This window comes from Cottoperca gobio, chromosome 5 (assembly GCF_900634415.1).
Source record: "Cottoperca gobio chromosome 5, fCotGob3.1, whole genome shotgun sequence".
Taxonomy (NCBI): Eukaryota; Metazoa; Chordata; class Actinopteri; order Perciformes; family Bovichtidae; genus Cottoperca; species Cottoperca gobio.
Genome location: NC_041359.1, coordinates 24679030 through 24695700, shown reverse-complemented (window position 1 = coordinate 24695700; position 16671 = coordinate 24679030). Strand labels below are relative to the sequence as shown.

Sequence of the window (16671 nt, the reverse complement as noted above, 5' to 3'; positions counted from 1 at the left end):
GTGGGGTAGAAGGAAATAATAGAGCTTAGATTTCTCAGACCATGGCCGATGTGTAATGCTGTCGCAAATTATTTGAATATCCATCTGATCAGTATTCTGATCTAAAGTCATTTATTTTCCTCAGAAAATGCACCTTTTCTTTCTTTGATCAAGTGCACGGTTGTCAATGAACGTGACATATAATAGAGTTGCGTATTCATCTTATGTAGCATTAAAGCACAGCACATCATTTGCTCTGCTGTGAGGAGTTCATTGTGTTGGACTTCTTGCCGGTAAGTGCCGGCCATTAGCGAAGCCGTTCTTAAAAATGCTTTGCAATTTTGGTGAATGCTCTCGCAGGTAGGAGGTTGTGGTGCGGTTAGCACGCTGTGCATTAAGCGTGCATGAAATATAGAATTGATGTATATGATAAAAAGGTTACAAGTTGATATGTTTAATTTATGTGAAGTAGGCGAGACCTTTTAGGACTTTATGTCCAGTTTGGTATACTGGCACCTTTCCTCAACAATCAAAACAGATCAAACAAGGTACACATATAACTCCAACTCTCTTAAGTATTTCACTTTGAGGAATCTGCTGAAACATTTCTATGTGACAACACAGATCGTACAAGATCTCACACATTTAAGGATTTCATTCCATGATCCCAAAAAAACACACAAGTAAACTGAAATGCACGGCACAAAAGATGCACATAAAATCACAGAAGAGTTGTGGTCCAAAGGGAAGTATTTGTTCGGCTGCTTTAGTTTCAACTGTACATTCATGTATAAACAGAAACGAGTACATCATGATAACTGGGACGAGAGAGAGAGAGAGAGAGAGAGAGAGAGAGAGAGAGAGAGAGAGAGAGAGAGAGAGAGAGAGAGAGAGATACAGAGACAGAGAGAGAGAGAGAGAGAGAGAGATACAGAGAGAGACAGAGACAGAGAGAGAGAGAGACAGAGAGAGAGAGAGATACAGAGAGAGACAGAGAGAGAGAGAGAGAGAGAGAGACAGAGACAGAGACAGAGAGAGAGAGAGAGAGAGAGAGAGAGAGAGAGAGAGATACAGAGACAGAGAGACAGAGAGAGACAGAGAGAGAGAGAGAGAGAGAGAGAGAGAGAGAGAGAGAGATACAGAGACAGAGAGACAGAGAGAGACAGAGAGAGACAGAGAGACAGAGAGACAGAGAGACAGAGAGAGGAGTAATGCTCATCAAGATGGAGTCGCTTCTCTCTGCGTGTCAGGTTTGCTTTGCTTCTGAATTCCTCACATTCTAAATACAAACAAAAGAAAAGAATCAGTTAAAGACTTATTGATTTGTGCTTATGGTACAAAGAGAGAAGTAAGCACATGGAAACAGCAGCGTAGTGTACTCTCCCAGGACTGGAGACCCCTCTTTGTTAGAGGGTTAGATGCCATATGGGCAGCAGCACATTCAGCTATGTTACCCCAATAAATTGTTGTTGACACTGCCCTCTAGAGATGTGTGTTAGTGCATTAGTACTGCTGACCTTAACCAGGGGGGGAAGCATCCTCTCTACTCTGTCAGCAGTGTGGGAGACTCTCTGCTACTGTATTTACATATTCTCAAGAGCTTTAATATATATATAAATGTGGCATCCTTTCCAGCTTGTTCAACTCATTGTCTAGTCGTGCGTTTTGTCACGGCAACGTCTCATAATGATCGGAGCGTGTGGACGTCTGAAGCTACACAGGTTCCTAAAAGACAAAGGTCTTACCGGGTCAGTGCTGCTAGAATCAATGCAAGTTCACAACCTTGATATATTGAGTTGGCTTTTCTGAAAATAGGAAACCAATGGCTTTATTCAACTGGATTCATATTTTTTTGGACGGGGAATGGATTTGGCATGCTGGTGGCTGTCTTCCTGAATAACGTATTGCCCAGACTATGAAAGAGAACCCTGAGGACTATTTCACAAAAGGCATATAGTGCTGCAAACATCATTTCAGAGCAAAAGAGAGCAGCAAACCAGGGCTAACCTTACTAAAGGGGATGCTGATTAGAATGACACAGCCTGAGGTGCCTGTAAAAGTTAGGAGAGTCTTGACAATACTTGTGGCCACATCACTCTTGAACACTGATTTTGGATATGACCACGATGACAGGAAATATTAAACCTATCTCCCTATTATTGAAGTTTACATATATTAATCAAATGTGACTGAACACCGGTTCATCTTGGCGACAGCGGGGATATGCTAATTGGATATATTTTTTAAATGTCATTGTTATATTTAAGAATTATTATTATGTGGCATTTACTAAAAGGCTTTCTGATTTGAGTGACATTACAATATGAAAAGAAAGTAGTGCCGCAGCCATTCATTCTGTAACGTATACTGCAAGAATGTATTTCTCTGCAAAATAAAATGCTCACTTCCTCTCAGGAGAAATCTTTCCTGATACTTGAATCCACATTTGTCTGCCTGCATGATACATGATGCTTACCTGACGAGCAGGTTCATTACTTTGCTGCTCATACAGTTCAGTTTGTTCACAAGCAGTTAAAATAGTATGATCATAAGACAGAAAAAGGAGATATGTGACACGAGACAGCCTGATAAGCAACCTGGAGATAGTATTTAAAATATATGTTTACTGACACGCTGTCTAGAATTGGAAGTGAGTTGAAGCATCCTTTCATTTGCACAATAGAGAATTCACAAACAGAGGTAAGACAAGCAGACACATTCATTAAATATGTTCTGATTGTTAAAAATAATTACATGGTTTTGGTACATGGTAGAGTCTATATAGTATACCGGAGCATAAGGATCTTTAAACCCGGTTTTTTAATTTATTTTTTACAAGGAATAGAAAAACAACACAAACAAATCGGCTTAATGGACAGAATTAGAGTGGTCTGAATCCAGGGTGGGATTAAGGAAAATTGTGTGAAATAAAAGAGCGAGTGATCAGGAATGACTGTGTGTCTGTCTGATGGGCGGGAGGAGAGAGAGAGAGAGAGAGAGAGAGAGAGAGAGAGAGAGAGAGAGAGAGAGAGAGAGAGAGAGAGAGAGAGAGAGAGACAGAGAGAGAGGAGAGACAGAGAGACAGAGAGAAAGAGAGACAGAGACAGAGAGAGAGACAGAGAGAGAGAGAGAGAGAGAGAGAGAGAGAGAGAGAGAGGAACACATTTTCATCCCAACCTCCGTGTTTTGCAGAGCCTTTCTGTGCTGCGCGGCTCAGCTCAGCTCCCTATTGTTTAAACTGGGAGGGAAAAAATAACACTCCGCTTGTTCTGTAATCGCAGCCAGTGACTCATTTTTTTTTTTATATCTGATGCTCGATTTTCACCGCTCTGAATGCTGTATTCATTGTCAACTTCTCCGATTTCTCCACTTAGACTTGAGCTGCAACATGAATAGTTTGGGGGCACCTTTCAATCGCATACCTCTGGAATGGTGGGGATTACACAGCCGAAACCCGGAGAGCATGTAAACGCAAATGGAGTTTGGGATTTATTGCAAAATAAGGGAAAGATGACCGTCTTCTCGTTGTGCTTGCTCTTGTGCGCAGATCTACTGGATTTAGCCGTCGGTAAGTCTGACCCCGTCATATCATTTTCACACAGTCGAAACCTCTCGCGCAGCCCTCCGATCCGTGCGTGGGGTCTAACAATCGCCCAACTGTCAATGAGTTGAGTGATTCGTATGTGACAGTAAAATACTAACTGGCCATTGACAGGACAGCAGGGTGGAGGCGATCGGTGCCACGCTTGCCTCATGCCAACTTTCCCCTTCCACGCCAACCAAGTCGTGGAAGAGAGACATCAATGAATAATGGTCGTATTCAGTTCAGGCTGCATAATGCGTGATGTTTGAGTGCTCAAAGGAAATGCAAGAAGAGGGTTAGCAGGAGGCCTAGTTATGTATTAAGTCTTAATTCATCTGCATTGACTATCACGACCAGCATACAGCACCGACTTCTGAGCACCGCACAACTAAAGCACACCGAAGCGCACTCACTCGGCGTCCTGGTCATCGTGGCTTCTGCACACCAGATAGCACTCGGGCTCAACAGATATTAAAGTTGTTGCCTTGAAAAACATTAAAGTGCATCTTTTTTTTGATGCAGAATTCTGCTTTCAGTGTAGAGAAACGCAATGCTCCGCACAGCGGTGGCATCAGTGTCGCGTGTTTTCTCTCTATCCTCCGTTGACGCGGTTAAAGGATGAACAAGCATTGATCATTTCTCACGAAGGCGATTTTAAATTAAAAACAAATGTATATCCTTAAGAATTATTACTATCTTCTACAGGATTGTCTTTTTTTTATGTTGGGAGGCAGTGGCGATGGGACTGTGGATGTTATACTGCAATGTAAGGGGGAGCCAGCCTGTTATCCAACTGTTTGCAACAGATAAGGACCCTTTAAGCATGTTCCCTTATGATATTGCTTGTCCTCACATGTGGTCCCTGTGGCATTTTGCAGAGGCACTTCTACATGCTGTCATGCATTAAGAGACTGCACTGCAAGCAGTTGATTCCCTCATGAATGAATACAGAAAGAGCAGGCTGTGTAAGGCTCCTTCTCATTCTGCTGGAGTTCAGCTCCCGGTGGTAACATTGTGGTGTTTGAAGGACTTCAGAGCAGAGTTCACCCCTGGCCACAGCATCAGAGCAGCATGCCTTACACACTAACCTGTGAACCTCCCCGGTTAGCTGAGGATTTTCTTGTTTTTAAGTGTTTCTGACCTTCGTTGACCCATAGGAAATCATTATGCCTGTTGAGCTTAAGATAATGTTTAGTGATAAAATGCGTCAAACAAGGACCTGTGTAAAGTATTTAGGACTACCAATAATGCAATCATGCTCATTTGAAATGTTCACAATAGCTTAGATTACCTTTGGTTTGATTATATTCTGTGTTATTTTGGATCGACTGAAGGAGACTTTCCATGCAGGAATTATCATTGATTGCTATGTAAACAAATAGTGGAAGATAGAATTGAACCGATCAATTGTCAGGAGTTGAGTTGTAGTGACTTTCAGTCACTGCGTGGTTGTTGTTGGCTTTTTTTGTCACCTGTTTTCACAAAATAGATTTATTCTGTGGATACACAGATTTTAGGATTTCACCTTTTTATTGTATGTTTTTTTTTCTCCCAGAGGCAGAATTCTGTATATTAACTGTCTGCTGTCTTCTGGATATCACTTTCAATTCATACCAGTATGCAATGTGTGTTGGTGTGTTGGTGTGTGTGTGTGTGTGTGTGTGTGTGTGTTATAACAAGAGCAAGGTCTCTGTATTTCAATGTGTGTGCGTCCATATCTTATTTGCTTCCCAAAGAGAGCGCCTGTGGTCAGAGACTCTACTCTCATCTCTATCTTGTAAAGTCATGCAAGAAGAGGGTTCCCAACACTTTCTTTCATGTCAGCAAAATATTAGACATGATGCTTACAGCATCTCATTTTCAGGACACTCTGTTATGCTCTCGGTGAACTTGAAGCGCATGCAACACCTCTGTCTGCCAGATGTGTTCTTTCTTTAGAAACTTGGGCACAGCTCACATCCAGCTGTGCCCACAAGCTAGCCTCAGTTATTGAAATTCAGTAGTTCAGGATTTCTGTTTGGCTGTGAAGCACAGAGACACTGTTTCAAGAGCAGGATACATATTCAGTGTTTGTAGGCTTTGAGTTTCTCCAGGAGTTATATTTTTGCACGATTTATGCATGCATATTTATATATATATATGTATATATATATATATACTGTATGAATACACTGGAGTCTAGTTTTACTCCAGATATGCAATCTAAAATAAAAATAAATATTTAGTATATTATACTTGTTGTTTTTTCTTCATGACAGAAATGGGTGGTACGGAATTGTTCCTGTATCTTCCCTAAAGCATTGTCACATTGGTATGCCTGTATTCACAGCGTGTAGCTGAGTCTCCAGCCTCTCGTGCACCTGTTACATCCGATTGACTTTTGCAACATCAGTGCAGACACACCATTATGAGGATTGATCTCACCAGAGTGCTTACTCTGCAGGTCAAACATTTACATAGAAAACCAATCCAATCCAAATGAGTTGAACTGCATTTGGTTCCTGGATTGACGAGGTTTACTTCATACACTGCCTTCTAGAAACATCTAGCATCACAAAGGATAAAAAAAACTAAACATTTAGAACATTTTCGACATTTTTTTGCGAAATATGGTTATTTATTTATTTAGCTGAGAGTTAAATAGTTGGATGGATAGATGGACATCTCATATCTGTCCTGTAAACATAAGGCTACAGGCAACAGAAGCTTAGCTTAGCTTAGCTTAGCATAAAGACTGGAAGCAGGGGAAACAGCTAGCCTGGCTCCGTCTGAAGGTAACAACATCCGCCCATCATCACATCTGAAACGTTATATCTCGCTTGATTCTTTCTTACACAAACCCGAGTGTAAACGTGGCATTATGCGTCAGACCATTACTGGCCGGGGGCAGTGACTTCCTGAAGTTGTCGCTAGTTGCTTGGCAAACTCACGGTGACAACAAGACTAGACTACAGCTCTTAGCCAAGTAATAGTCTGACACATAACTCCTTATAAAACGTCAACTTGTCATTTCTTGACTTTGGCTTTTGTGCAGATAAAAAAAACAACCCAGATAGAACATGTTCATTTAGAGTTGGTATTTCACATATTTTTAATAGCCTTTGGATAGAACCAGACGAGCTGTTTGCAATCTTCATGCCAAGATAAGATAAGCATCTGCTGGCTGAAGCTTTATATTGGTGGGGCGAAAAAGAGCACATTTTCCAATAGTTCAAACGATGGAACCACCAACCAGCTCAAAGCATGTGTGGAAGAACGTCCAGTTGGTGTGTCACCGGAGATGTCACATGAGATACAAGTTCCTGCGCTGGTTGAAATGAAATGAACCTACTACCTTAAAACACTGAGCTAGAACATTTAACCCAGCGTGGGTGTATCTTGTTGTCTGCTACCCCTATAAAAAACACAGTATGCATTGGAAATATTGTGATGCCACCAAATTGAACATTTAACCTTTCTCACTTTTGATCGATCACGGCGATGGCGTGATGCATTGATACTATATCCTACCGAAACGTGTGTGAGGCACAACACACCCGTCCAGCCACAGTTGGCTATAAAGCTTATTTACATTTGCGGTCCAGCTTCACCCGGACTAGCTAATCACAATTGCTACCCTGAGATCACTTGCTGCGGTTCAAGAGATAGTTTATCATAGTTGATGGTTAAGTTTTGATTTATGACTTCTTGTTGGGGAGAAATTAATATACCCAGCACCCCAGAATTTAATTGGGTTGAAATTGTGTTATTCTTCTGGGTTTCATTTGGAAGAGATGATCTCGTCTTCTCTGCAGTCCCATTTGTGATTTCGGTGGATATCAGGGTTTCATGTTTTCACGTTAAAGTGTTGTGTAGGGTAGCTTGATGGATATTTCTTTGTCCTTACAGACTTCACCTCCACTACCCTCAAAAAAAAGGAAAAATAAATCCTTGCTAATAAGTTGGCTCAAGGTGGTATTACTGTCTGTATTACAGCGCCATTTAGGGAAGAACAGAGTAGCTTCACAAGGCTTCAGAGATTTCTCTAAGAGATTAAGAACTACAGACAAAGAGTGCTCAGAAGTTAATTGAAATTATCACAAATTGCAGTTTTTTGACGCTTGGCAGTTGGCCTGGTTGATTTTCTCATTTTCATCTTCTGTACTCGAACATTTTCTCCGATCAGTCTTACCTAATAGAAATCAAAGTATCTCTAATGCTGTATCGGATTTCCCTTTTGAGAGCAATCTGTGGTTGAAGTGTTTTCCACATTAATACTATACAAGTCCTTTTGCATAACCCTTACTGGGGGGGGGGGGGATAATGCTTTTGTTGAATGTCGATTGAATAAGTGAATCACTCTTTGTTTACTCTCAAAGCAAGTCACTTGCTGTCCACTGCAATCAATTATGCGTCTTCCCTCAGATGCTCATATATCTTGTTTTAATGTTTCCCCCCAATTAGTGTTGGCAGTGAATATGTGTCCTAGGATTATTGGAAATGCTGAGTTGGAACTGCTTTACATTTGAACAGCTGCATGTAGGTTCAGAGAGCAATGCAATAAAGCACAAGGCGCTCTGATTTGATGTAGATCAGGAAATGGGGCAGGCAGGCTCTATGTGATTTGCTCCCAGTAGAGTGTGGTAGGAATATTACAGGGATAAGGAGCGAAATAATCTACGTTCATGGACTCATGTTCACTGTGTCAAAGGTCAAAGGGATACTGAGCATTATGGAGAACAGACTCCGTTCAACACACTGTTGTGGTTGTTGGAGTTATTGCAGTTGCAATGCAGACAAAGCAGTCAATATAGGCACATTAAAAGAAAACAGTTAAAGGTGGTTGGCTGTGAAACGACAGAGTTAACTAAACATGACACGACAGCTCGACTTCACTGTGGCCTTAATGTTTGACTCTTCCATAGGTTAAAACCAGTATGTGTTCTTTCAGCGTGAGCTTATTTTAAACCCTTCTGTTCCTGATACAAAGTACTGATACTAATACCACAGTACTGCTGGTGGGTGTTTAGAATCACGGCAGTTTTGACGGATTTAACGGGCGCTGGATCTCTGTGAGATGGTTTCCGGTGCACTGTGACTGTCTGCTGCTGACGGCTGGTCCTGACTCACAGGAAGTGAGAAAGAGATATTGGCTGGGAAATGGGTTGTGGTTATGCCACTATCTCACAATCACAAGGCTTTGCGTGAGCACTGCAGCTTTCAGCAGTTATATAAAATGATTATACTCAGATTAGAAGCAGTCTTCATTGTTTTTTGCTCCACTATTGTTTGTTCGGTCAATTGTGACTGCTTTTAATACATGCTCACATGCGTGTTTTCCTTTACAGGACAGACTTAGTGCTCCTGCTGGCTGGAATATATTAACATGCAATGCAGCTGTTTGATTTATTTATTGATTTATTGCACACAACTCATTTCTAGACTGTTTGCTCTCCGAGACCAAACGCTCTCTATATACAGGACTGTTGAAACACAATTTAATATCACACTGCAGCCGATAGGATCTCATTTGTCTTAAAACTCCATTATGTATTCTGCTGATATCGTTGAAGCCACAGTAAGTTCAAACAATGAGGTGTTTGGAAATTGTCGAACAATATATTAAAGGCTGCAGCTCACTTGGACCTTATGACATACAACAAAACTACTTAGAGCACTTTGACCCGAAATTAGGACATCAATTGGGCACAAAGGTGGCTCAGCTGCATCTAATAGCTTCACAAAAGAAGAAAAAAAACATTCCCACATTTCCCTGCAGTCACTGGAGATACCATGTGTGTGACTACCAATTGTCTCCTTCAGTGATCACCTTCAATTAAAGTATAACCGTGGTTATACTCACCTTTTAGTCTGGATCTTTTGTAACTTCAAATCCCATTTAATGTGATGAAAGAGCCATATTAAAAATTGAAACAGGTTGGTGAACCAGAAATGACATCTTTTGTTGAAGGTCTTCTGCCATCTTTGAGCACGTAGACCGCCGAGCAGGAAGAAGTAGCTTTTTACTGAAAAATCGGAATGACCTCAAAAAGTCTTTCTGCTGTCACGCAAGTCCTCGCACGACGTCAGTGAATATGAATAGTACATTATCTGATTTGTGAAGAAGTGGAGCTTTAATGTAACTGCTTCAAGACAAGAGCGTCTGTGGCTTCTGTAATGTGACGTACATTTGCGAGTGAGCTAATATAATTATGAAAGGGTGTACTTGCTTTGATTGGATCGCCCAAAAGTGGGTGTGGCTTAAACGCAATTAAAAGAAAATCAAAGCACGAAATGTAAACAAAGTTCACAGATAAAAGAAAGGGATTTAGATATATATATATATATACATATAAAGAGATTACAGAACAATTAGTACAACCAAAGCACGACACAAGTGGAAAATGTGGAATAACCTTTACTACTTGTATCTGAAGGGTTTCCACGGTGATGTCTAATCATCAGCAGTAACCAGCACATTGTTTCCTGACATCAAATTATAAAATGAAGTTCTGCAGGGATCTTTGAAGTCATCCTTCAACTTTACGTTAAACCTTTTGTGAGAGTCACATTGTGCTATTTCAACACAGACTGAATAAACGTGTTCTGCTATTATTTAACAAAACTCAGACACTTACACTACACATTTTCCGGGGTTTGAAACAGTTTTACACCTCTCAGCCATGCATGCATTTACTTTTCACATTGAGGTGCGGGTGTTGATCTTGAAAGGAATTCTGGCTTTTAGCTTCTTCAAAGGCGTTCATTCCAATAGCGGGACACCCTGAGACAGTGATAAGCCACATGTGAGAGAATAACATATTCTGAGCATTAGCATACACGCCAACTATCTGCTTCTCAGGTAAATGTGTGAAACCAAATCATCTCTTTGACATTTTGGATGAGCTAAGGCATGGTGTTTGCAGTGAAGCAATTATTTGAAAAACCTTAACATCATTTATTAACGGATGGTATCTTCAGCTATGGGGTTTGCATCCAAGGTGACTTGTTGCCCAGGAAGCCTCGGGGACAAGGGGTCTACCACAGGGCGTACATCTCCCACAATGCAAATAATGCAACATAATCTGTAACCATCATGACAAATGTGTCCTCCCCCGCTGCCACCACAACCGCCTCTCGCATGGAAAGTGGAAAGGCTGAAAAGAAAGAAGAAAAAATGTATTTCCTCCCCCCCCCCCCGATATGGCTGGAATGCTTTGCCTTCACCAGGAGTGATGCTCCAAATGATCAAATGATAAAGCCCTTGATTAGTAAAGACAACTAAAGGCTCGGGGCAAAGAAGTTCAAACAGCGCAGTAACTTCCTTTTCTACCCCTGAAGTCCTCAATACGCAGATGTAGGCTGGCTTGCCGATGTCTTTAGCTTGCGTAGGAGTTTGAAGCTCTGATTCCCTCAGCAGCTGGTGCTTTGCAAAGATAGGAGAAAGAGTAGAGACGCTTTGCTCAGTGTAAGGTCTCAGTTAGTTTTCAAACAGTCATATGTTCCCTTATATATATTTCCTTGTATCATTTCCATATCAGAACTTTATTTTTCTGAAATTAGCAGCTTGAATAAGTAGGGATTTCTTGACAAGCTTTATCAGCAGCTTTACTGTATTCTCCCCTCACTGTTTCCTACATGCTAATGTGGATTATGCGATTTTTCTTATCGTGTTCAAACATGGCTGCTGAGTAATAACAATTGCTCTGCCACTGTGTCCCAACATTAGCCTCCTTATTAAAGACTTTGAGAAGTGCCTTGCATACTATACATGACACTTATCTCTGCATTCATGGATCATCACAGGGGGCTTAAGCTTACAGGAGTAACACTTCTGTGCACACATGAGTTTTTTATATACAGACGTTCTGATTCTTTGCAGTTGGCTTATTTTTTTTGCTAGCGATGAGCATTTTCTTTTTAAGAACCTGAGCAAGAGGAATTATTCAACTTCACTGTGACCTCAGTTTGAAAAGATAAAACACCGGTTGTCCTTGTGTTTTTTCCTGTGTTAGCATACGGTACGTACAGTGTATCAAGGTTATGGTATGAAGAAACAAGGAAGGGTCAGCATAACTTGCATTATAGCAGGAAAATACACCAAACCTGAGATAAGACTGGAGACGCAGCGTTGTCAATTCTAAATAAACGGGGACACAACACAGATTGAATAAAGCTAAAATATGTCTCATAATCAATCCTCATAATTCCATGTGATCCACTGTTTCTATCTCCACTCAAGATTACTTTCATCCTTAAATACAAACAACAATACAAAACTAAGAACCCTATTCTAAATTACAAATTCTACCCTATCCTATGTTTTGATTCTATCGGTTCTTATTTCTAGAGTTATTCAAAGCCTTCTCCTCGGATAGTGAATGCAGCATCGCAGAGGTTTCATGAAAAAAATCCAGATTAGGCGTGAAAAAAGGGAAGAGATGTGGGGGAGGAGAAGGGGGGGGGGAGCTCTAATCTGCACACTGACGTCACTCTGGATGGTCTGAAGCTGTGCAGATGGGAGTCAGGGAGGATTGTGTGGGCTATGCATTTTATGACAACAGATTATTTCCTTTTATGCATTCTGACGTCCTCCATACGAGCCACATTTCACCCCTCTGGGACAGCATCAACACATTTTCTATCGCTGAATAAGAAAACCATGAAGACATCAATCTCCGGTTAAGGTAGCAGGTGAAGTTAGAGAAGTTTCACAGACAGGCGGTCTACGATAGGACAAGTGTCTGTGTTCATCCTGTAACTTCTGTCATTTACGATAACATTTATCAGCAAACGTTTGATCCACTGCAAAACTTGTCTCGCAAGTTCAGAGAATTAATCTCCCGAGCATGTGACATGAATTATTTAAGAATAGAAACTGCCGTTGCATATGGATCCCTGCTTGTATTAGATATGATTGTTTTACTTCACGATGGGCTTATCAGCGAGGGTGCTTCATCTTCCGGGGAAATTACACTTAACGTTTCTGCTGCTTGCTCCTCCAGTCTGAAGTTGTATATAAAGCATAAATTATCTAATTTATTCTTGCCCAATAAAACTGTCGGCGGTAATTTAACTCTGGAGTGAGTGCGGCTTATGCCTTTTACCTGGTAACACGGCGTACAATGTTCTCAGGATGGTGAAATAAAACATTGTGAGGGAGCAGCTGGGATCACTCCTCACTGGTGGTTGCTTGTGTTGCTGTTATGCTTGGAGGAATTAACCTTAGTATGAAAGTATATCATGTGGGTGTGATTATGTCATCTTCTGATTGCTAACTCTTGAGGCATGCAGGCATGAAGTTCCCAGCTGTTTACACTTCCAAACACAGGTGCTTAACCCTAACGCGGATCTCGTTGCAGAGCACAGCGCTGATTGAACAAGGTTATCTGCCATTCTTGTCCTGCAGCCATTAGCCAGTATCCTAAACTATGCCGAAGCCCCCAACTCTACATCATATTTGTCTTAAAGAGTATTTTCTTTCAGCTTGGGTAGCTCTGCAATTGTTTGGGTCTGGTCGACCGAATCCTGGTAAGGGAACGAGCTTTTGCGCTTCTCTTTATGTTTAGCCATAACCATCAGCTAGTACAAGACTCACAATTTGTTGCTCTGTCAGAAAATATGCATCAAATTTGACTGTGCATGTACCATTGCGGGGCATAGATATAGACACCATCTGCTACTTCCCTTTTAACCTTGTGCAGAGATTTCCCCGGCTGTGCAAGTGCTCACAAATTGTAACCCCCCCCCAAATGTGTCAAATTAGCACTAAACTGTCGAAGCATTAGCATCATAGCGCAGCCTGTTGCTTCGCAAAACAAAAGGAAAGACAGAGGCAGAGGCGTGTGAGTGGATGGCGAGCGAGTGTTTTAAGGTTTAAGTTTTCTTGAACATATCATTATGAGCAAAATGAGTCTTACATGGTGAATCTCAATGAATGGGGGAAGCTCTAGTGACTAAAAATAACACGACTCCGAGTACTAATAGCGGTATCAGTGTTGCATTGAACAGGTGCTCTTTTATTAAATGAACTAAACGCTTATGTTATTTATCTCATTCATGTGCACGTTTCTGTGTTTACTGCACGGGTGTCAAACTCAAGGCAATTATATCCGACCCGCGAGAAAATATCATATGTCCGTCATAAGTGGCCCGCCGGTTTTGATAATTAAATCAATGCATGGCACAACCACGGGAAAAGACATTTGAGGAAGTATTTAAATGTGTGAATGAAATTAAAGTTTTAGGAAAGCAAAGGGAAACACACCACAGATCTCTGGGACGATGTGAGCGGGACTGTTTGTGCGACATAACGAAGCATCTCGCTGTTAAACCTGCAGCTTCAGGGCCGTGTGATCACGCACATGTATGATGCAGTGAGAGCGTTCCAAGCCGAGCTGCCTGTGGGAGACACGGATGCATTAAGGAAACTTTGGTCACTGCGTGTTTCCAAACACGGAGGATAGGAGAGGGGAGAACTAAAAACAAATCCGCTGCTAAATGTTTTACTTTAAATGACACGGTATAATTATTTATTACTTGTTAATCATGTTAAAAAATGTCAGCTCAAAATTGTCTGCGAGCCATAACGCGTTATCGAAAGAGCCATATATGGCTCGCGAGCCATAGGTTCCCGACCCCTGCTCTAGTGCTACAATGTAGTTGTTCAGTCTTGAGAGCGTAGATTTAGCATTTTAGCAGCTCAATCTCCAATTTATCACGTCTGGAGAGAGTTTTATTTTTTTAAATCTTTAGATAATAATCCTCAAATGATTCATCGGACAGATGTCTAATTCTCTTCATACCAGTTTAGACGGAGCAGACAGATACTTTGCTTCCCACTGATGGATTTCTAATTCATTGAATTAGATTAATTCTCTTTAATCTAACACTTGCTTTTATGCCAAATGTATTTTTATACCCCAATAACGCAACACCATTTCATATTAAAAACTAGCTTTTTTTATTTAAGATATTTCTAAAAACAATGATATCAGTCCCACACAAAGCCGCCATGTTTAGCTGTTAATATGACTTTCCCTTCGCTTTACTGCTGCTGTTTTATTTATAATACAATACACATACTACCAATGGCACTGTTACATGCTCAACAATTATATCAACCAGCTTTATAATAATACGTTCGTACTTTGGTAGCATTTTAGCAGCGTTCATGTGTTATTTGAAAACAGAACATTATTACGTTTATTGCTCATCGATCCAAGTTTACTCACTTTAATATTTAATATTTACTTACACTGTTACATACCAAGGAAGAGAGTTACCTTGACAGCTTTAAATACTGCTCCATAAAGTTGTACGTAAGTTTATGAAAACATTTGGTACAATAGCATGGTGTTAAAACAAACAACAAATCAGATTTTGAGATTACGGCTGGCAATAGGAGACACTTTTCATAATCACAATCAGAAATTCTTTATTAGTCCCACAACGGAGAAATTTACCTTGTTTCAGCAAAACAACAAGAAAGTAAAGTGGCGAGTACACAATGATTAAATAGAATTAAATAGAATACAATATAATTAAATAGAATTACATAGAATTAATGAGAATTAATGAGAATTAAATAGAATTAATTAGAATTAAATAGAATTAATGAGAATTAAATAGAATTAAATAGAATTAATGAGAATTAAATAGAATTAAATAGAATTAAATAGAATTAATGAGAATTAAATAGAATTAAATAGAATTAAATAGAATTAAATAGAATTAAAATAATAAAAGTACAAAGTGGTTGATAAAAAGTTGTAATAGTGAGTATTGCACATGGCAGTGGTGGAATAGTCTGTTAGCTGTTACATCCCAGTGTTTTCCTTTTGTGCATTAAAGTATGAATCATGTAATCTTGTGTGTGTGTGTGTGTGTCCCCATGCTGATTGTCCTCAGACAGAGGGTGGCCATGCCCAACAGCCTCCCCTGTGTTACCGGACCTCTCGCTAGGTTGAGATTCTATCCAGACTGTAATGAAAGTGATGAATATGAGGTGGGAATAGGGAAAAGGAATCTTTGGCTCTGACGCAGCAGAGTAAAGTCAGCCCTCGGCCATGGATCAGGTTTGTGCTGAAACACCCCCACTGGATTGTACTTAATCAAACTTGGAGAGCAGCATTGGGAAGTGATGGTTATAGGGTGCAAAAGGAGTGAGCAGAAAACTGTGAGAGCTGTGAACCTTTAAGTGTTTAATAAGTAGATTGGCAGACTTTCATCTTGAACTAAAATATTAGCTTAATTGATTAATTCAAACAAAAGACTTAGAAAAAGACAAAAGACTGACACTTCTCCATAAATATTACATTCAACACTATAGGAAACTCTGTGATGTAGGCTCACTGTATTGTGTAGGGAAAACACAACTAAATAATGGATTCAACTTTGACAGACCTTAAATATTAAAAATACATTATTTGGACCACTAAAGGAAGATTTAGGTACTGAAAAAAACAACTGCTTAAGCAAAACTGATGTTGATCTAGCTCCTGCTCTTAAGGGTAATGTTGCCTTTACATTGTTTCTCTGTGTTTATGTAGTTATCTTCTCGAGCCTGCATAATACTTTTTTCCTGTATGCAATAAATGTTGGGTATGCACCTGTTTGGCAAAAAAAAAAAGCAACTGCAAAGTTGAATTGAATTGCTTTCCTGTCATTTCAGCAGTTTGATTTACGCACCCACTCAGCTGCTCAGTTTCCTCATGTGGCTGCCTCTTCCAAGGGGAGTTGAATGTAAGAGAAAGCTCACATTAGTCCTCATCACAGCTGACTGAACATTAGGCTACAGTCTGCAGGATAGTGAGACCTCCATCATGTCACAGTAACACTCAGGGATAGGAAACGCCATGATGCAGTCAGATTGTGGATTCAATGGAGTGTATTATCTGTTTTGTTTGCCATTTTATCTAATCTCCTCTTTTTCTTCCCATGCATTTATATTTATACCCAGCTTCAATTTTGCACAGAAGCAGTACTAAAATGAGACAGACAATCAGTGCACTTTGACTTCATTGAACTATAGTGGAATGTCCTTGATATCAGATGTTGGACATCTGATGCCACAGAACAGATGTTATGTAATCAAAAGGAACCCTGTGTTACATTTGTATTTCTTTATT

At 40.3% G+C, this 16671-nt stretch overlaps 1 protein-coding gene across 3 annotated transcripts in view; it reads left to right on the top strand.

Annotated features, from left to right (window-relative positions):
* The first annotated feature begins 3053 nt into the window (after positions 1–3053).
* Positions 3054–16671, top strand: part of igsf21a (immunoglobin superfamily, member 21a) — a 151101-nt gene continuing 137483 nt past the window's right edge. For all 3 annotated transcript variants that reach the window (XM_029432341.1, XM_029432340.1, XM_029432338.1), the window contains exon 1: positions 3054–3547. In XM_029432341.1, coding sequence (XP_029288201.1) covers positions 3409–3547 — 139 coding nt within the window. In that variant the 5' untranslated portion in view covers positions 3054–3408. The remainder of the gene's footprint in view (positions 3548–16671) is intronic.